This window comes from Salmo salar, chromosome 10 (assembly GCF_965601325.2).
Source record: "Salmo salar chromosome 10, fSalSal1, whole genome shotgun sequence".
NCBI classification, from domain to species: Eukaryota; Metazoa; Chordata; class Actinopteri; order Salmoniformes; family Salmonidae; genus Salmo; species Salmo salar.
The window spans coordinates 30,904,672-30,927,573 of NC_138300.1; the positions used below are offsets into that span (position 1 = coordinate 30,904,672).

A 22,902-nucleotide genomic window follows, 5' to 3' on the forward strand; every position below is an offset into this window, starting at 1 on the left:
GCTCTTCACAGATGAAAGCAGGTTCACACTGAGCACATGTGACAGACGTGACAGAGTCTGGAGACGCCGTGGAGAACGTTCTGCTGCCTGCAACATCCTCCAGCATGACCGGTTTGGCGGTGGGTCAGTCATGGTGTGGGGTGGCATTTCTTTGGGGGGCCGCACAGCCCTCCATGTGCTCGCCAGAGGTAGCCTGACTGCCATTAGGTACCGAGATGAGATCCTCAGACCCCTTGTGAGACCATATGCTGGTGCGGTTGGCCCTGGGTTCCTCCTAATGCAAGACAATGCTAGACCTCATGTGGCTGGAGTGTGTCAGCAGTTCCTGCAAGAGGAAGGCATTGATGCTATGGACTGGCCCGCCCGTTCCCCAGACCTGAATCCAATTGAGCACATCTGGGACATCATGTCTCGCTCCATCCACCAACGCCACGTTGCACCACAGACTGTCCAGGAGTTGGCGGATGCTTTAGTCCAGGTCTGGGAGGAGATCTCTCAGGAGACCATCTGCCACCTCATCAGGAGCATGCCCAGGCGTTGTAGGGAGGTCATACAGGCACATGGAGGCCACACACACTACTGAGGCTCATTTTGACTTGTTTTAAGGACATTACATCAAAGTTGGATCAGCCTGTAGTGTGGTTTTCCACTTTAATTTTGAGTGTGACTCCAAATCCAGACCTCCATGGGTTGATAAATTGGATTTCCATTGATTATTTTTGTGTGATTTTGTTGTCAGCACATTCAACTATGTAAAGAAAAAAGTATTTAATAAGATTATTTCATTCATTCAGATCTAGGATGTGTTATTTTAGTGTTCCCTTTATTTTTTTGAGCATTGTATATATTCTATAAACCCTAGTGAGTAATCTCAACCCCACTTTTACTTTGGCACCTAGAATAGTTTTCTCTCTATAAGCCAATATGTAATTCATACTATAGCTAGTGTATTGCATTGGTGGCATTTATTTGACCTTGGAGCATGTTTTAAAACCCACATTTAATGCAAATGTCACATAAATATAAACAAATGTGAATCATTGTTAAATACAGGTTAATGACACTTTTCTATTATTACCCTACTAAGTATTCCCTACAATACTTTTACTGTGGCACCTAGAATAGTTTTTTCTCTATAAACCCATATGTATTCCATATACAGTGATTTGCATTTTGGCCAATGGAATGGGTGGAGTAAAAGGCCAGGAACAGTCCATATTATTCAGTGCCCCATGAAATGACACCTACTGAGTATTCCGTACAATACTTGTACTGCAGCAGCCAGAATAGTTTTTGCTCTAAGCCAATATTTATTCCATCACAGGAGGCTGGTGACACTTTAATTGGGGAAGGCGGGCTCGTGGTAATGGCTGGAGTGGAGTACGTGGAATGGTATTACATAGATCAAACACATGGTTTTATGCCGTTCAATTGGCTCCATTCCAGACATTATTATGAGCTGTCTTCCCCTCAGCAGCCTCTACTGTATACAGTGATTCGCAATGAGGACATTTGTCTGACTGGGACATATTTTAAAACCCACATTTTATGCAAATGTATTTAAATATGAGCAAATATGAATCTTTGATTTATGTTTAGACATATGTGTCATATATCATGAATAAATACAAGTTATTGACACTTTTCTACTATTAAGTGGGGGACTTTTATTTGGAAAAATTCCGTGACCCGGAAAAACTGTTTAAGTGTTGCTGATGAAAAGTGGATTTCTTTGACAGCCTGTCGATGAATAATACACAATTTCACACAAAACATCGAAAACACACTGACCGTTCCATTGATGTTGTTTGACACCTAGTAGCCGTAATCGCAAAGGTAAGCCATTTGATCAGACTTGCTCATACGATAGCTAACGTTACCTCACAACAGCCATTTCTTTGCAATCATGTCTGATGTTAGCTTGCTCGCTAGTTAGCACACGCTTGTCAGCTTTCAACGCAGGTTTAGATATGGAAAATATCGATGCAGTTCGTCAGCTATCAGTACGTTAGCTACTAACTAGCCAGGTTGTACTTCTAAGTAGTAGCTAGCTAACGAACTTAGAAAACGAACCGTTTCTTTGGCTAGTTAACCACCTAGCTAGTTGGCTAGCTAACCACCCAGCTAGTCGGTTGGTGAACCACCCAGCTAGGTAACCACCCGGCTGGCCGGCTAACTAACCACCCGGCTAGTCGGTTGGTGAACCACCCAGCTAGGTAACCACCCGGCTAGTCGGTTGGTGAACCACCCAGCTAGGTAACCCCCGGCTGGCCGGCTAGCTAACCACCCGGCTAGCTAGCTAGTACTGCATTGCTGGACGAAAGCAAAACGGACTATACGGTACCGTTAGCAGCTGTCGATGCAGATGTATTCTAAAATCAACAAAGCGTTTGCTAGATGGCAAACTAACCGTGTGGGCCGTTGCGATTTCTAGCCAACTACTGTTAGCGTAGAGTTTCCACAGTAGTGGGACGTGTATGTAGTTGGTCCCATGAATTACTGATTGTGTGGAATGCAACTCGAGTCATTCCTGCCTGCGTGGCCACCGGCACTGGTAGACACGGGTTGCTTATTTGGCTAATGTTTAACTTAGCCGGCTAATTCACGGGTTGTCCTCAGTTAACTACTTAGTACATACATTTTCTGGTATAGTGTGTATTTTTTAATTAATTCTTAAGTCCGTTTCATGTCTATTTTGGGCTCCCTAATTAACCTTTCAAATGACAGCCCTTTAATTTGAGTGGAAATATAATTGCTGTTTTTGATGATGGTGGCAATTGTATCCTCCAGCTGACTGGAAAGTTGTTGTTGTTAGCTATGATGATTCTGTGACATTGACAGTGGCACTTGGACATATGGCAAGGACCAGAGCCATACATTTAGAATAAATACATAGCTCTGGCAAGGACAAGTTGCTCACATTAGGCAGGGCTATCTGTCGTTGTTGAGTTATGGAGAGCTTAGATAGTTGGATACAGTTACATCATCATCTTACTGAATATGGTATCTCCATTGTTATGCAGGCTCATTTGCCATGTTGCAGGCAGTTTGCTTATCTGCCCTAAATAGCACAACAACCCCCATCTGTGGACAATCTGATCAATATCTTTGTCCTGAAAACCCTCATTACCAACCGATCGATACATCCATCTCAACTGACGTGGGTCTGTATGAGAGGAGCCCTGATTTGGAGCCTTCATGTCCTGTCCTGATTCTGTTATCCCAGCTCAACTCTCCTCTGTTGGGGGAGAGGACAGGCTAATATTCCTGTTTGCCTGGAGCTGTGGAGCCAGACAGGCGAGGGTCACGGTCTGACAGCCCAAAACAGACTGGTGGCGACAGTCTGAGGACAAGCAAGGTGTTATCCAATATCAAAACATCAAATGTTGTTTTGAAAGACAGGGAGTGATAGGCTAGATGGATCCTGTAACTGATCCTGTAACTGGTGGGAGAACAGCCAGTGGGTTAGACAGGGTGTTATGTTGTCAGTAAAGTGATTGTTTAAAACCCCTGGTGTGGATTCAGGAATCAGTCAGGGTTGGCTCGGTATGGGTGTCTCTCTCAGCTCCGATGACACAGATTAGAGTTGTAATCTGTTACGAATTGAGCCCATTAATTATACATTACTTTGTCATCATGCTCCTGTCAATCATGTGCCGGCCTGTCCAGCATCTTGGCTCCTGCTTTTTCTCTTTGTATGTCTGTCAACAAGTGTAAGTTTTTATATATATAACTGTTTTTCATCACTAATGTCCTCTCTGACCTCCAACAGGCTGGTTGCTGATGCAGTAGGGGCCTGGTCTAGCTGTGGGTCTAGCTGTGGGTCTAGCTGTGGGTCTAGCTGTGGGTCTAGCTGTGGGTCTAGCTGTGGGTCTTGTGGTGAGACAGAGATCCACACCTCCTGCCCTACAGAAGGGTGTGTGTAGGAGCTGGGAGGGGGAAGCGACTAGAGGGGGGGCAGGTGCCATGCTCTAGGGGTGAGGTGGGGAAGAGGCGGACTCACAGGTCAGGGGTTGTGGCTGAGGTTGCAGAGGAGATGAAGTTGAAGCAGCGTGTGGTTGTACTGGTTGCTGTGCTACTCCTGTTGGGGCTTGCCAAACTTCTTCTGCTGGACGGAGGAGAGGGGTCCGCAGCCAGCCGACGAGACCTCAGAGCCTTCCGCAAGGTAGGGTTGTGTTTTTGTGTCAGTGTGTATTTATTGTAGCTGGTGCCCTTGTGTAGGCTATGAATTAACGTTTCTATCCATGTGTGTTGTCAGATGGAGGCAGGCCTGTCCCTCTCCCGCGGTGCCCGTTTAACACACACTCTCCAGTCTCCATGGGAGGTGGCAGGCCAGTGGGTGGGCCCAAGGGAGGTGTACCCTGAGGAGACCCCCGAGCTGGCAGCCGTCCTCACCGCGCTGGGCACTGCCAGGGTGGAGCGAGCAGATGTGGGCTACAAGGGAACCCAGCTCAAAGCTCTACTAGTACTAGACGGGGGGCAGAAAGTGGTCTTTAAACCCAAGAGGTGAGAGTGAGAAAACACACATATACACTCCATTCTTTGGTTCTGTGCTGCTGAACAGTCCTCAGAAACTGAGTGTCTCTGTTTCACTCTGACATCTGTCTGTTTGTTGTCTGGTTTTATGTAAGATTAGGCACAGTGCTTTTACTCTGTGGTTTATGTAAGAGGAGAACTCTCTCCATCACTCCCTCCATCTCACTTCCTCCCTTTCTTTCTAGGTATAGTAGAGACCATATGGTAGAAGGAGAGCCATATGCAGGTTATGACAGACACAATGCAGAGGTGGCAGCTTTTCACCTGGACAGGTACACGCACACACACGTATCGGTCTTATGCATAAATATATACATTTTACATTCGGGATTGGGAATCTGGATACTGGTGTTGCTAGTTGTATCTGAGTGTCTGTCCTGTGTCTGTGCTGTAGGATCCTGGGCTTCAGGAGAGCACCCCTAGTGGTAGGGAGGTTTGTCAACCTGAGGACTGAGATCAAACCTGTCGCCACGGACCAGCTACTCAGTACCTTTCTAATGCAGGGTGAGATGCTAGCACACTCACACACACACACACACACACACACTACAGGGCTCTGTTCGGTCCCACCCATAATGTTTGCGTATAGGTATGCCACTCCTTAAATGTTGATAAGATAATGTTTTGTCTGGGTTCAAGCAGCAGTGGGCTGGATTCTCTCTAAATAGAAATGGTTAACCTCTCTCTCTCTCTCTCTCTCTCGCTATAGGTAATAATAGTTGTTTCTATGGGAAGTGTTACTACTGTAGAGAGAGTGAGCCGGCATGTGCGGAGGGAGAGAACATGGAGGGATCGTTAACTCTCTGGCTGCCAGATGTCTGGCCACTCCAGAAACATAGACACCCCTGGGGACGCACTTACAGGGAGGGCAAACTGGCCAGGTGTGTGTATTAACTATTTGTCTGTGTATATGTTAACTGTGTGTGCTTGAGTATTCATTTTGTGTGTGTGTGTAGGTGGGAGTATGATGAGAGCTACTGTGATGCGGTAAAGAAGATGCCTCCGTACGACGCTGGTCCCAGACTGCTGGATGTCATCGACACGGCCATCTTTGATTACCTCATTGGCAACGCAGACCGACATCATTATGAGAGTTTCCAAGACGATGGAGGAGCCAGCATGCTCATTCTGCTGGATAACGCAAAGAGGTGGAACACATACACACTCTACTTGTTGTAGCTAATGTTAGCACATGAACGGTATAAACACATTTAGGTACTCTAGACATGACTAAGATGACCTCTCCTTCACCTCTCTCTCTCTCCATCTCTACATCCCACACATCACTCCTCTTTTCTAGGGATGTAACGGTTCACCAAACCCACGGTTTGGTACGTATTGTGGTTATGGTTCGGTACAGCGAAAATGAATAATGTTCAACATTCACAATGTTCCCTGCATTGTCTCTTGTGATCGAATTGCTTTGATTGACCTCTCAAGTGTCCATTCTGATGCTGCATGTTGGTGGTGGGAATTAACCAGTTGTGAAGTCCTAATACCAGTTGTATGCATTCATGTGATTGGAACTCGTTGAGAAACGTTGATTGGCTAATGTTCAACAAGCTGTGTCAACCATAAACTAAAAGTGCAGCGATCATGCTTGGAAACAGAGTTCAAAAACCACATTTAATAGTTTGCTTTTTATAAATAATGTTTTGTTAAATTTAACTGCTGAAAATGCTGTTATAGAGGCCATTTCCTAGGTAGGTGACAGAGGTAACCATATGGGAGAAGTTGGTGCTCAGGATGATGGACAAGTTTCCCACTAGTAATTACCAGTTTGAGAGCCGTTCAAGTGGATTTTTCCCAGTCATGGAAAATTCTCACTTGGTTACGAACGCACCATGACACTGCCTCCTTCAGTGACAGATGCGCACTTGTGAGTCTCATAAAGGGGGCATGTCTTTAGCATGGTACATCTCCTACTGTGGGGTAACGTGATGGGCTGTCACTGTTAAGTGAAACAGAAGGTGCATTGGTTGAAAACTTCCTGCTTTGGTTTGCTTATAAAGAGCGTAGGGCTGACCCCTTTGTTGACTGGTCGATTGTTTTTTATGGTTCCCAAGACGCCTGTCACAGTGGACTAATCCATTGTGGAGGCTACAGGGATGGCACAGTCCATCACTCTAAGACTGATACTCACATTTTATATGGTTATATTATGTAAAAATAATGGTCCAACACTAATAAATCTGGTATTATTTTACAACAAATGCACTTTCTGCCGCTTTGGGTATGGTCGCTGTCCTTGGTTCCAAAACAATCTTTAGTGAGCTGTAGAATTTGTGCCTTTCCCTATGTTGCTATCTGCATAATAGCAAAATTAACCAGCATATTGGGATTGAGAACAACACAGCGGAGGCAGCAGAGACGAGGAAACAGCCCTTGCTTTAAGCCCTATTCAGACAGGGTTAGTTTTACTGGGGGAGGTTGGGTAATGTAATTATGTGCACAAAACACCACATCTGTAATTTTAGTCCCGTCTGAATCTGTAAGTCATTTGTACATGGCTGGAGAGTAATAATTCCAGAAGAATAACCTACTGTTTTTTGGAGCACTCCAAGGTCCTCTGATAGTACTAGTCCCGTGTGAATCAACATCCCTGTGTTCTGAGAGAAATATCTGAGTTTGACAGGTGTTGCTTACGGTTTGAGCATGAAAACAACTGTTTTGATAAATTGAACGAAGTGCTGCGCATAGCCTATATATGAAGGGCCTGTATCAACTTTCAAAGTGAATGCTTTTGTTCATTTGTTTTGTGCGTATGAATAGAATATTGCCAAATGCATCAGTAAAAAATATTGAGCCTATTTAATGTAACCCTTGCTGTTAATAGATCGCAAAGCAGCATACAACTGACCTAACTGTTTGGAAATGCTAAGTTAACTTTTATATCCATAGCCTTAAAACGCATCTCAAGTGCAAGGGCACTGTTTAGCTCACATCTGAAGACTGGGGGGCATTTAGGACGTCTACTGCGGATCCCTAAAATATGCTAATGATTCTCATAACACTTGCTCAATTCAAATATTATGGCGACACTATACCAGAGGTTTGGTATGGTTTTTGGGAACCAAGCTCGAGTTATCAGTGTAGCCCTGTTATCGCCTGGACTTGAAATATCTTCACGCCAAGAAAATAACTTCCAGACTTCTGTAAATTTAAAGGGAAAAAACAAAGAATTACAGGGGGGGGGGAGTTTGGAAAAAATGAATCCCATCCAAATCATCCTCTGGAATAACAGACATTCTGGGGTAATAATTACATAACCGATGTTCTCTAGTAATACTAGTCCCATGGGAATTGGGCTTAGCCTAATTGTCCCCAAAAAATTGAGGATAGAGCAAACAAACTTAAGTCTATAATCAATAGCCTAACTGTTAAATGTGCCTGGCTTTGTGCCTGGCTAAATCATCCATATACAGTCAGTCAAAAGTTTGGACACACCTACTCATTCCAGGGTTTTTCTTTGTTTACTGTAGTTTACATTGTATAATAATAGGGAAGACATAAAAACTATGAAATAACACATATGGAATCATGTAGTAATGAAAAAAGTGTTAAACAAATCAAAATATATTTTGAGATTCTTCAAAGTAGCCACCCTTTGCCTTGATGACAGCATTGCACACTTGTGGCGTGGTGACATACTGTTAACGTTTTATTTTTAACTGTCCATCGCCATTGTAATCTACTGGGAAGCCAAACATGTTCCTATACTGGAGATTTAAATGATGGAAGATCCTCTAATTCTGGTTTATCGACTCCACCACTCGCCACCGTACAGAACTAGTTCCCGGCTGCGCCTCACGAAAGTTTCAAACTGTTTGAAATGCGGCAATTAAGAATTACATTTTGATTACAATGTGCGCATGGGCTCAAGTTGTTTTAACGGAATAGTCAGATTTACTTGAGGCATAGACCTACAACGCAGCGTTCACATGGCCTGTAGGACTACAACGCAGCGTTCACATGGCCTGTAGGACTACAACGCAGCGTTCACATGGCCTGTAGGCCTACAACGCAGCGTTCACATGGCCTGTAGGCCTACAACGCAGCGTTCACATGGCCTGTAGGCCTACAACGCAGCGTTCACATGGCCTGTAGGCCTACAACGCAGCGTTCACATGGCCTGTAGGCCTACAACGCAGCGTTCACATGGCCTGTAGGCCTAGTGTTTTTGTTTTGTAAATAAACTCAGCGAAAAAGAAGCTTCCCTTTTTCAGGACCCTGTCTTTCAAAGAATTCGTAAAAATCCAAATAATTTCACAGATCTTCATTGTAAAGGGTTTAAACACTGTTTACCATGCTTGTTCAATGAACCATAAACAATTAATGAACATGCACCTGTGGAACGGTCGTTAAGACACTAACAGCTTACAGATGGTAGGCAATTAAGGTCACAGTTATGACAACTTCCAACACTAAAGAGGCCTTTCTACTGACTCTGAAAAACACCAAAGAAAGATGCCCAGGGTCCCTGTTCATCTGCGTGAATGTGCCTTAGACATGCTGCAAGGGGGCATGAGGACTGCAGATGTGGCCAGGGCAATAAATTGCAATGTCCGTACTGTGAGACGCCTAAGACAGCGCTACAGGGAGACAGGACGGACAGCTGATCGTCCTCACAGTGGCAGACCACGTGTAACAACACCTGCACAGGATCGGTACATCCGAACATCACACCTGTGGGACAGGTACAGGATGGCAACAACAACTGCCCGAGTTACACCAGGAACGCACAATCCCTCCATCAGTGCTCAGACTGTCTGCAATAGGCTGAGAGAGGCTAGACTGAGGGCTTGTAGGCCTGTTGTAAGGCAGGTCCTCACCAGACATCACCGGCAACAACGTCCCCTATGGGCACAAACCCACCGTCGCTGGACTAGACAGGACTAGCAAAAAGTGCTATTCACTGACGAGTTGCGGTTTTGTCTCACCAGGGGTGAAGGTCGGATTCGCGTTTATCGTCAAAGGAATGAGCGTTACACCGAGGCCTGTACTCTGGAGCGGGAGAGATTTGGAGGGTCTGTCATGGTCTGGGGCGGTGTGTCACAGCATCATCGGACTGAGCTTGTTGTCATTGCAGTCAATCTCAACGCTGTGCGTTACAGGGAAGACGACATCCTCCCTCATGTGGTACCCTTCCCGCAGGTTCATCCTGACATTGTCATGCCACCAACCATACTGCTCGTTCTGTGCGTGATTTCCTGCAAGACAGAAATGTCAGTGTTCTGCCATGGCCAGCGAAGAGCCCGGCTCTCAATCCCATTGAGCACGTCTGGGACCTGTTGGATCGGAGGGTGAGGGCTAGGGCAATTTCCACCCCCTTCCCCCCCAGAAATGTCCGGGACCTTCAGGTGCCTTGGTGGAAGAGTGAGGTAACATCTCACAGCAAGAACTGGCAAATCTGGTGCAGTTCATGAGGAGATGTACTGCAGTACTTAATGCAGCTGGTGGCCATACCAGATACTGACTGTGACTTTTGATTTTGACCCCCCCCCCCCCTTTCAGGGACACATTATTCCATTTCTGTTAGTCACATGTCTGTGGAACTTGTTCAGTTTGTCTGTAGTTGAATCTTATGTTCATACAAATATTTACACATGTTAAGTTTGCTGAAAATAAACGCAGTTGACAGTGAGAGGACCAAACGGTTCAGTATGACTGTGTACCATTATACCCCTACTCTTTTCCCTCTGATCCTGTTGATTAATCTGCTGAGCTGTGTGTGTCCTAGACTAAGTGTGTTATGACAATGTTTATGCAGGTGTTTAATAGGGATGTAACGATTCACTGATAACGTGGGTTGGCGTATAACGCGAACGTCTATTAACCCAAAGGTTGTGTGTTCGAATCTCGGACAACTTTAGCATTTTAACTAATTAGCAACTTTTCAACTAGGAAAAGGAAGGGCCTAATGAATTTATTTAAATTGCCTGATTTCCTTATATGAACTCTAACTCAGTAAAGTCTTTGAAATTGTTGCATGTTTTATTTTTTTCAGTATACTTAGCATGTTAGTTAACCCTTTAACATAATTCCTAAATTTAACCCTAACCCAGCTAACATTAGCCACCAGCTAGAATTCATATGATAACATTAGTTTAGCAAATTCGTAACATTGTACATTTTGCTAATATGTAATCAATTTGTAGTTCATATCATAGGAAATGGGTGATGGACATTAATACATACCATACGAAACGTAACACATCATACTAAATTCAGTGTCTCAGATTTACTTAGAGAATAATATGAAATGCTCGAGATCAGGTTGGAGGTAGGCCTGTTCCTGATCTGACACATCTGCGCATCACCTTCAGCTTTCAAATGTTTGTAAAATGGCTTGTGTGATATTAGACTTTATTAGTTGAGTGACAACCAATGTTATTTGCTTGGTTATGTTTTATAAAATGCCCAGTTAAATGTTTTACCGGAATAAAAGTAGCCTAAGCTACCGCTGGAGTAGAGTATTTGAGTGAGTTGAGCAGTCGGAAATCCCTCACGTATGAATTAAAAATAATTGGACTAATAGCCCATCTACTTTTGTGACTGTGCCATTTAGTTTTGAAGTAGGCTATCATAAGAAGGTTTTAGGCTATTAAACAAGGACCTGCCTGATTACAGTGCATTCGGGAAGTTTTTTGACCCTTTGACTTTTTCCACATTTTGTTACGTTAAAGCCTTATTCTAAAATGGATAAGAACTAATCTCCATCTACACACAATGCCTCATTATGACAAAGCAAAAACACATTTTAGAAATGTTTGTGGATTTATAATTTAAAAAAAACTTTTTACACAAGTATTCTGACCCTTTGCTATGAGACTCAAAATTGAGCTCGGGTGCATCCTGTTTCCGTTGATCATCCTTGATGTTTCTGCAACTTGATTGGAGTCCACCTGTGGTATATTCAATTGATTGGACATGATTTGGAAAGGCACACACCTGTGTACATAAGGTCCCACAGTTGACATTGCATGTCAGCGCAAAGACCAAGCCATGAGATCAAAGGAATTGGCCCTAGAGGTCCGAGACAGGATTGTATTGAGGCACAGATCTGGGGAAGGGTACCAAAACATGTCTTCAGTATTGAAAGTCCACAAGAACACCGTTGCCTCCATCTTTCTTAAATGGAAGAATTTTGGAACAATCAAGACTCTTCCTAGTGCTGGCCTCCCAGGCAAACTGAGCAAGCGTGGTAGAAGGGCCTTGGTCAGTGAGGTGAGCAAGAACCCAATGGTCACTCTGACAGAGCTCCAGAGTTCCTCTGTGGAGATGGGAGAACCTTCCAGAAGGACAACCATCTCTGCAGCACTCCACCAATCAGGTCTTTGTGGTTGTGGCCAGATGGAAGCCACTCTTCAGTAAAAGGCACATGACAACCCACTTGGAGTTTGCCAAAAGGCACCTAAAAGACTCTGACCATGAGAAACAAGATTCTCTGGTCTGATGAAACCAAGATTGAACTCTTTGGCCTGAATGCTAAGCGTCACGTCTGGAGGAAACCTGACACCATCCCTATGGTGAAGCATGGTGGTGGCAGTATCATGCTGTGGGGATGTTTTTCAGTGGCAGGGACTGGGAGACTAGTCAGGATCGAGGGAAAGATGAAAAGGAGCAAAGTACAGAGATCCTTTGTGAAAACCTGCTCAGGACATCAGACTGGGGCGAAGATTCACCTTCCAACAGGACAGCGACCCAAAGCACACAGCCAAGACAATGAAGGAGTGGCATTGGGACAAGTCTCTGAATGTCCTTGAGTGGCCCAGCCAGAGCTTGCACTTGAGTCCGATCAAACATCTCCGGAGAGACCTGAATATAGCTGTGCAACAATGCTCCCCATCCAACCTGACAGAGCTTGCAAGGATCTGCGGAGACAAATGGGAGAAACTTCCCAAATACAGGTGTACCAAGCTTGTAGCGTCATACCCAAGAAGACTTGAGGCTATAATCACTGCCAACGGTGCTTCAACAAAAAAGCTGAGTGAAGGTTCTGAATACTTAGTTGAAGTCAGAAGTTTACAAACACTTAGGTTGGAGTCATTAAAACTCGATTTTCAACCACTCCACAAATTTCTTGTTAACAAACTATAGTTTTGGCAAGTCGGTTAGGACATCTACTTTGCATGACAAGTCATTTTTCCAACAATTGTTTACAGATTATTTCACTTATAATTCACTGTGTGCCTTTTTAAACAGCTTGGAAAATTCCAGAAAATAATGTCGTGGCTTTAGAAGCTTCTGATAGGCTTATTGACATAATTTGAGTCAATTGGAGGTGGATGTATTTCAAGACCTACCTTCAAACTCAGTGCCTCTTTGCTTGACATCATGGGAAAATCAAGAGAAATCAGCCATTTTAAACTCAGTTTTCACAATTCATGACATTTAATCCTTGTAAAAATTCCCTGTCTTAGGTCAGTTAGGATCACCACTTTATTGTAAGAATGTGAAATGTCAGAATAATAGTAGAGAGAATGATTGATTGATTTATTACAGCTTGTATTTCTTTCATCACATTCCCAGTGGGTCAGAAGTTTGCATACACTAAGTATTTGGTAGCATTTCCTTTAAATTGTTTGTCGGTCAAACTTTTCGGGTAGCCTTCCACAAGCTTCCCACAATAAGTTTGGTGAATTTTGGCCCATTCCTCCTGACAGAGCTGGTGTAACTGAGGCAGGTTTGTAGGCCTCCTTGCTCGCACATGCTTTTTCAGTTCTGCCCACAAATTTTCTATAGGTTTGAGGTCAAGGCTTTGTAATGGCCACTCCAATACCTTGACTTTGTTGTCCTTAAGCCATTTTGCCACAACTTTGGAAGTATGCTTGGGGTCATTGTCCATTTGGAAGACCCATTTGCGACCAAGCTTTAACTTGCTGACTGATGTCTTGAGATGTTGCTTCAATATATCCACACAATTTCCTTTAAGAGGCCATCTATTTTGGGAAATGGACATGTCCCTCCTGCAACAAAGCATCCCCACAACATGATGCTGCCACCCCCGTGCTTCACAGTTGGGATGGTGTTCTTCCGGTAGCAAGCATCCCCCTTTTTTTCTCCAAACATAACGATGGTCATTATGGCCAAACAGTTATATTTTTATTTCATCAGACCAGAGGACATTTCTCCAAAAAGTACGATCGTTGTCCCCATGTGCAGTTGCAACCCAGAGTCTGGCTTTTTTATGGCGGTTTTGGAGCAGTGGCTTCTTCCTTGCTGAGCGGCCTTTCAGGTTATTTACATTTTAGTCATTTAGCAGACGCTCTTATCCAGAGCGACTTACAGTAGTGAATGCATACATTTCTCTCCCCCCCCCCCCCCCCCCCCCCGTACTGGTCCCCCGTGGGGGTTATTGTCGACATAGGACTCGTTTTACTGTGCATATAGATACTTTTGTACCTTTTTCCTCCAGCATCTTCACAAGGTTCTTTGCTGTTGTTCTGGGATTGATTTGCACTTTTTGCACCGAAGTACGTTCATCTCTAGGAGACAGAACGTGTCTCCTTCCTGAGCGGTATGATGGCTGCGTGGTCCCATGGTGTATATACTTGCGTACTATTGTTTGTACAGATGAACGTGGTACCTTCAGGCGTTTGGAAATTGCTCCCAAGGATGAACCAGACTTGTGGAGGTCTACAATTTTTTTTTCTGAGGTCTTCTCTGATTTCCCCATGATGTCAAGCAAAAAGGCACTGAGATTGAAGGTAGGCCTTGAAATACATCCACAGGTACTCCTCCAATTGACTCAAATTATGTCAATTAGCCTATCAGAAGCTTCTAAAGCCATGACATTATTTTCTGGAATTTTCCAAAGCTGTTTAAAGGCACAGTCAGCTTAGTGTATGTAAACTTCTGGAATTGTGATACAGTGGAATAATCTGTCTGTAAACAATTGTTGGAAAAATGACTTGTGTCATGCTGAAAGTAGATGTCCTAATCGACTTGCCAAAACTATAGTTTGTTAACAAGAAATTTGTGGAGTGGTTGAAAAACGAGTTTTAATGACTCCAACCTAGGGGTTGAAGTCCGAAGTTCACATACACTATCTCTCAAAGTTTCCCTTTCTATAACTTTTCTCTCTCTGCTCTGGTCAACATGAGCCTGCAACTCATCTCTCCAGTGTTGCACTTTATCATTTATTTCCTTGTAGAATCATGGCCGTGCGGGTTCTGGAGGAGCTGCAGCAGCCCTGATCAATTGAAATTGTTAGGTTCTAATTCTCTTGAGTAAAAAAACTCACACTATGAAAGCTTAACCAAGTTTATTCTTCCCAGAGGATCAATACAGTTGCATTAGACAAAACATGTTTTCACCAACACAAGTGTATCTATTTATACTCCAATTTAGATGCACTCCTTCTCCAGCCCTTACATCTTTTATGGTTCAACAGGAAGACGAGTGATAGGGTAATAAACCGTTCCTTCTCCCTTAAGCTGACCTGACTTCAACCCCTTTGATGCCTAATCCAAAGCTTTCTCTCCTCGTGATCGCTTCCTGGCACTCAATATTTCAATAGGATACCTGATATGTAAACGTTATAGATTACCCTCTCTCCCTCAGTGACATGAATAAATATATTTCATGTTCTCAGAACCCAACAAAATACATTTGCCAAAGTTATAGAATTACTGCTGTCTGTGTAACAGTATAGCTTCCGTCCCTCTCCTCGCCCCTACCTGGGCTCGAACCAGGGACCCTCTGCACACATCGACAATAGTCACCCTTGAAGCATCGTCACCCATCGCTCCACAAAAGCCACGGCCCTTGCATAGCAAGGGGTACAACTACTTCAAGGTCTCAGAGCGAGTGACGTCACCGATTGGAAACGCTATTAGCACACACCCCGCTGACTAGCTAGCCATTTCACATTGGTTACATCTGTTCATAAAGAAATTCAATTATTCAGAATAGCCTACTACACCATGAAAATGCCCAATAACAAGGCATAGCCTACCAACCTAGCCTACAGTTGGGATCGTGCTGCAAATCTGTCAGTGAACAGCATGCAGACAACAGGCCTTTCCCAATATTTCAAATACTATTGTGGAAATCACAGGTTGGAAAGCAAATTGCTCCTGCTGAAAAGAGAAGACTGTAATCTATCTGTTGTAGGCTACCAAAATATCTCATCAACTTCCAAATATTGTTTTACAAAGTAAAACAGATAGGCTTTTGGCATCACCGGCGAGTGAGCTGCGCATCATTTGTGGAATCAGTGAAACTGGAAAGCATTTTAAGGACAATAATTTCCTCCTCATATTGTAGCCTGCTATATGTCTACACACACCTAGGCCAAGGATATTGATGGATTCAAGACAAGGTCATTTTTATCGATCTCAGTTTGTCAGTGTCATTTCGATCATTTGTGTGGTATTAAAGATTCTATCAAAGTCTCGAGTCATGTAAAATGACAGAGAATTGCATGAAATGGGTTTATAAAAGGCCACATATTTCATGGTCCGTAGGCTACTAACATTTTCCCCCGTGTGTGCAACTTCTGTAAGCGCTTCTACTCTATGCCACTACGCAAATGTGATGATATGCATGCAATGCTTTTTTTAATGCGTTCTGGTACCTCAGAGCTCCCCAGGTCACCCCCTCTCTCGCCCACTTTTTGTTCCTGCTCCTCCCGATTTTACTAATTAAGCACTGGTTAAGTTGATAATTTAATATCGAATACAGCAATCACTTTTGCTACCCGCACTGCATGGTCAACGCGGGAGAAGAAGTGAAGCTCACTGTGTCAACATTTCCAAATAGTCTACCATTAGATTTATGAGACCGGGATGAAATCCAAAGTAGCACTGTATATTCAATGGCTATGTTAATAAGTAATATGTTCAATGGCTATGTTAATAAGTATTTATACATTACTAGCTCTAACACATTTCATCTGCAAAAATGACAAATGAATTAGTGGTTGACGGTGATTTCAGATAAAAAATAAAAAAAATGGGTGGTGGGTGGACGAAAAGATAACTTTGTCCCCCCCCTAACTGAAAGTGGTGTAGTAGATGCCCAGTTTCCCTTATGGCTCAGCTCAGGTGCCTACATATAACATAGACATATACATAATTTACGTACACACAGAAGTCCTGCTCAGAGAGGCCCAGCTCATAAGGTTCATCAGCAGCAGATTTTAATTTAGAATGGAAAATGAATGTGTTTATGCAACAAATGCATTGAACTGAATCACATTGATTTGTTCCTCTAATCAAACCAAATCTTACCGACTCATTTCAAACCAAAATGTATCGTTCCTGTACCGGAGCCCATGTATCTAGATACTTATCGAATCGTCTTGAAAGAGAGAGATGCACATCCGTAGTGTCTAACCAATCTTACTGTGTTTTCTTCTTGTTTGTAGTTTTGGGAATGCAGCTCTGGATGAAAGAAGCATTTTGGCCTCTCTGTATCAATGTTGCATGTGAGTTTACACACACACACACACACACACACACACACTGAAAATACCAACATTTGTCAGTAATCACGACCCATTTCTCCTTTCTGCGGTGTGTTTATGAGCTGGTTTTTTTCTTCATATCTTTACATTCTTACACCTCTCTCTCCCTCCATCTGTCAGGGTGCGCATGTCTACGTGGAACAGGTTGAACCTGCTGAGGGCAGGGGCTCTGAGTTCAGCCATGAGGCAGGCCCTGACCTTTGACCCCATCAACCCCGTCCTGGCCGAGCCCCACCTGGCCGCCCTGGACAGACGGCTGTCTGGTGTCATAGCAACCATCCGGCAGTGTGTGGAGTCACAGGGCCCTGACAACACACTGATAGAGGACCGCATGAACCTGCCACACTCCTAAAGGAGGACAGGAGAAAGAGGGATGGGGGGAAAGGGGTAGAGACCAGTCCCATCCCTTGTGGAGGACAAGAGAGCGGGATAGATGGATGGAGGAGAGACGAGGGAAAGGAGAAGCTGTCTCACCCAGAGAGCGAGAGAGAGGGTTGAGTCATGGTAGGAGGAGCTGGATGATAAACCCCCTTCCACACTCCCCCTCCTCTCAGGGCTTCCCAGAATGGGACAGGAAATGACTCCAGCAGCAGGAAGTGGTGTCCTCTACAAACTGTTTCCCTCCACACTAGAACACTTGAACCTAATGGGATCTATATCTGAGGAACTGTATCCCCAATGTCTCTCCTCTGCCTTCCGCACACACACACACCTCGTGCCAAACCCTCCCTCTCTCGTCCAGTAATAACGAGGGAACCAAAGCCATAGGACTCAACCCAGCGACACTCAGGATAGCAGGCGTCGCTCACACAGCCATAACACCCCACTCCATGTGGACACAACACTCCCAGCGAAATCCACTGGACAGACAGTGGAGAGGGAGACTGGTTAAATGACCAAGGGGAATTTTGTGGTCAGTCTGATTGTGACTGACAAACAGATGTGACTGTGTCCAAAATGACACCATATTTCCTATATAGTGCATAAGGCTCTTGCCAAAAGTACTGCACTGTATAGGGAGGGAATTGTGTGCAATTTCAGAATCTGCGAACTGACTATGGATGTGTCTCAAATGCTGCTCTATTCAACATATATTGCACTAGTTTTGGCCCCAGTTTCTCAGACCGTATTCCTATTTCTGAATTAAAAGCACTTTCAATAGAGATTGTTCATTAAGCATGCTTTTTTTTAGTCCAGGGTTAGACTTGATCTGGGTCTAAGAAACTGGCCTATGAGGTTTTAAAGGTTGGCTACATACTCTAGGGCTTTGGTCAAGACTAGTGCACTATTTTGGGAATAGAGTATCCTTTGAGACATTACCAGTGTGTACATAACTAACTGTTGAATAGCATTACTGAGAGAGTATAATTATGAGAATTGTAATATTAAATGAACCTAATTTAGTGTCGTGCCTGAATGTGTGTGCATGAGTGTAGGGCAGGAGTCGGTCACCCAAAAAACATCCTGCAATCAGTTTTTGGTCAAAAACAACAGTAAAATCACCAGGAATCCTGCAAAGAAATTGTGTAATTTAGGAAATATTCCCAAATATTCTGACAAATGAAAAGATGTTATCATGTCAATCTAATCAAGGTATGACATTTTCAAATACAGTCTCTTTGAGCTTAGTTGTGGTCAATTTGCAGTGTTCATTATTATGTTCTACCCCCCCCCCCCCCCCCCCCCCGACCATCTGCTCCAATAAGAATCGACCAGCAGCTGCATCTAGTTGTCTATACCTGGTGTAGGTGGTGCCATACTGTAGTTGAGTATGCTACTGATGTTTTAAAGAGAGAATTTGGGACAGGGAGGGGGAAGATGGGAAGTTTGGGGCTGTATAGGTATGTAATGTTTTCAACATTAAAAATGAATTTTTTTAATATTCTGTATTTCAGTGTTCTGTATAAAACAAAAACAAGTAATGGCTCCTATTCAATTGGCTTTTCTTGAAAAGGTGGTTTATACAGATGTAGGATATTCATTTTATCACACTTGTTCCTGAGAATTTTCCTGCATTGTAGGAAATGCAGATGAGATTCATGATTTACTGAACCTGCACTTTTCATGTAGCTCAATTTTAATGGTCAAATTAAGAGTTTACATCTATCTGTACATGCTTTTGTATAGATTCTCCTATATAGAGAGTCTAAAGATGCTCAAACTATCAACTGTTACTCTTTCTATTTGCAACAACTTTGATTTTTACTGTTCCTCCCTTTAGAGGGAGCCAGATCACAACAGTAGAAACCTCTAGATACAGACATACCAGACAGGACAACCGATGCCACCACTTTTCCTCTCTTTACTATCTTGCACAAACAGCCTGAGGTCATCTGTGGCATAGCCTGGTGGTAACAGATTAAAAGCGAGAGACACATTTATAATCATAGATGTATGGCTAGAGGATAGAAAACAACAGTATGAAAGGCTGTGTGTGTGGGATGACTGGTGGTGGTAGCCTCATGACCTATAGTTTCTAATCAGACTGATCTCTGGAAGTTCCTCCTGTGACTGACTGGCCTGAACATTGTGTCTGATAGGTCTTATTAACCCTTTAATTATGGCATTTATACAGATACAGTCCATGTTCTGGTTATTAATGTAACAAAGGGGGTCTTTTACCGGTAAGTAAAAACTGTAAAAACCTCACTTTACGTGTTAGAGCTGAAATGCAGCTGTCAGATACAGACATTCATACAGAGGGGAGTCCCCTGGACAACACTACTGGAGAATGGGCCTTCTCTCCATCTCTGGGTGGAAGACGGCAAACACACCATTGATATGTGTGATAACAGCCCACTCATACCCAGAGTCAGGCCTGGTGTCCCAGTATCAGAGTGGGAGGAACATGCACATACAGTCCTCAGGTGTCTCCCCATGTGTGATTGTATGTGAATCAGATCCAGCCAGACCTGCATCCACCCATCATTTCCACTTATACCAGTTCTCAGCTGTTTGCGTGCCAAAATAGCACGCGCAGACACACACACACACACACACTTTATTTTCCATGGAATCGTGTTTACAGAGATGCTTGGTTTCATGTTCTTTCTCTCCCTCTCTCTCCCTCGCTCTTTTGTTTGATTCACTTTCTCAGGTTCATTATGAGTCAGCTACAGCAAAAACATGTCACACACACCGATATCAGATGGGGGGGGTGTATGGGGTTACAGTAGGTGGGCTCTTCCAGATAAGTTTATCCCTGTGACAGAAAGTCCATCTCAAATGTCTCCATGTCTGTTTTATTACTGTGAGGGTGGGGGTTTTCTGTGTGATCTCCTCCCGCACTAACACTCAACTCTACCCTACATCCCAAAGTTCACTCCACTGTATACTTTTATGCTCAAGGTGGTTGTTACACTATGTGGTTCAGTGAACTTCTGGATGCTAGTGGGATGATGATGATGAGTAACCTTGCCTGAGACCTGAAGACTTGTTGTGTCCAACTGTTCTGAATGTGTTGTACCTTGAATGTGGAAAGTCGATGCATTTTGTTCTAACCTGCATATCGGACCTCAGAAGTAAAAGGTCCTCTGGAAAAATGTGCAATATTTTTACCACCTGGGGGATTTCAAGAGAATAGTTGTTTGATAGACCTTGGCCAGACATGCAGTACCAACCTCTGTCTGTCTGACCTATATCAACCAGCTAACTGGAAGCAGATCTCTCAAGCTGTTGTTTGATGCTTAAATCACTGACTGTTAATCAGCATCACTGATTGAGAAATAGGGGAAACATTTTTATAAGAGATGGGAGAAGAGAGAGAAATCATCATGGTACCGGATTGTGTGTGAGTGATTCATCTGTCACCACATCCCATCCTGATTAAACATATCACAACTACAATTGCTGTACAGCCCCTAATTGGAGCTACTGCTTTGTGGGTTGGAGGGGTATTTACCAGAGACCATATATATATAAAGGTTTTTACTGACCTTCACATGCATGCAGTCACGCACACACCACCACCACACACGCATGCATGCACACACACAAGTCAGTGGGTGGTTGCCCATGTGTGATTGCTGGGAACAGTAGATGAGGGCCAAAACCATGTAACTGAGCAGCTTAGCTCTCGCTGTGTCAGCACACTGTTATCAGAGGTGTTGGAAAACAGACTCAGACACGCCTTACACCGGCTCAGCTCAGAGGTCCTTTGTTTAATGATCAACCTGGTTGGAGTCCAGTCATTCATTATTTGCAGTGTTTGCCATCATGAGAACACTGAAATGCAATCATGATGATTAAACTCTAACACAGTAAATGCATACTGTACCTCTGAAAGACTGGTTAGATCAGGGGGAAAACAGTGACTTAGTCTGGACTGAGGGTAAGATAGAAGCCCGGCTTTCTACTGAAGTTAAGCTAAGCAGGTGCAGGCTTGGTTAGTGCCTGGTATGGGAGCAGGGCTGGCCCTAGCCTTTTGGGGGCCCTAAGCGAGATTTGGTTGCCCTGAAATTCTACCCATTTTGCCATTGGGGGTAGAGAAATCTTTGCAGTTTAAATCTAATTTCCTGCAATTCTACCCATTTTGCCATGACTTATGCCATGTTAATGATATCTGAGTGAGAGTGACTAACAAAAATCGATGGGGGTCCCCTGGGAGGTCAGGGCCCCTGGGCACGCGGTTGGTATTTGGCCATGATTTTCTACAAGTTTAGATTGCTGGCTAGACTAACCAATCTAAAATGTTTTAGCTCACATTGCTCATTGAGTGACCGTCAGGGACTGACATAACAACCGAAAAATTGCTGATGAAGAACCAGATTTCGAACTTCCTTGCGCATTCTTCTATTCTAACTCTCAACAGTAAACTGAGACCCTGACTGAGTTGCAATTGTATTAACTACTGCTTATGCCTGGAGCCAGCCCCGGATGGGAGACAGGTTTTATTTAAGGTTAAGGCCTTACAACACACACATAAACAGGTAGTGTGGTATGTCAGGATGTCAGCTGACCCGTGTGGTGAAGATGGGTCTGCTGCCTCTGACAGGGTGATGTTACTGTCACAACGGAAAGAGAGAGACAGAGAGAGAGAGAGAGACAGCGAGAGCAACAAAAAAAGGGCATCGAAATGCCGCAAATGGACCCTTACAAAAACACATCCCTAGGCAACCGTGTAAGAGGAGGAGGGTGAGGAAAATAGACAAGATGTTCGGTGGATTACATAGAAACACACACACACAGTAAGAGATGCTGTGTGGACTGGGTGGAAAAGAGGCCGCATCGTGACGCACGGCCCACCGCAGAGTTTCCCAGCTTCATCAGAAAGGAAAAATCAACGGCTTATTTAAAAAAATAAGTGTGTGTGTGTGTTAGCGTGTGATATTTAGAACACAATGACACTACTGTGACCTTACGTGTCTGTCACTTTACACCTTAAAAAATGCTTTTATATATTTATGTGTGTCAAATCTCAATCAATTATCTCTGAAACTGATATAACTTGTGTAAACATTAACAGAATATGATGCAGTGTTCACTCTTCCAGGAAATGCTGTAAAGGTCTATGTTTACTGTGGTACTGCACTGTTATTTCCTGAAGTAGCTATAAAAAGAACAGCAAGTAGCCATGCTGCAGTTTATGCTTAAAATCAATGAAACTGACAGTCTGTGGATAGTTATCTCGTAGAACCTATAGATTCATAGATTCAAGTAAAATGTTGCTTTTTACTGAAAAAGGCCTCAGTTCTCCTAAATGGTCAGCCAGTCTAACTATGGCTAACCAGTGGATTATTTCACATAGTCTTTTCTACATGTGGATCAAATTGTTTCCCCACTTGCAGTTCTGGTTGGTTCCTTAAAAAGCCTGTGTCCAATGTAGAGAGAAGTGGAGAGTCTGAATTATCTGAATCAGTTGTGTTAGTGCTGGGATGGAACAAAAGCCTTCACCC

At 43.7% G+C, this 22,902-nt stretch overlaps 1 protein-coding gene across 2 annotated transcripts; it reads left to right on the plus strand.

Annotated features, from left to right (window-relative positions):
- Positions 1–1,587: 1,587 nt before the first annotated feature.
- On the plus strand, positions 1,588–18,888 carry fam20b (FAM20B glycosaminoglycan xylosylkinase). 2 transcript variants are annotated; one of them, XM_014216821.3, is made up of 10 exons: positions 1,588–1,836; positions 3,773–4,165; positions 4,259–4,506; positions 4,722–4,808; positions 4,931–5,040; positions 5,246–5,417; positions 5,493–5,684; positions 5,837–5,867; positions 16,910–16,969; positions 17,129–18,888. In XM_014216821.3, exons 2-9 carry the CDS (start codon positions 4,037–4,039, stop codon positions 16,931–16,933), a joined length of 993 nt encoding a protein of 330 aa, XP_014072296.1. In that variant the 5' UTR covers positions 1,588–1,836; positions 3,773–4,036; the 3' UTR covers positions 16,934–16,969; positions 17,129–18,888. The 2 variants fall into 2 exon arrangements, with proteins under 2 accessions (XP_014072296.1, XP_014072295.1); XM_014216820.3 differs by lacking the exon at positions 5,837–5,867.
- The last annotated feature ends 4,014 nt before the right edge of the window (positions 18,889–22,902 follow it).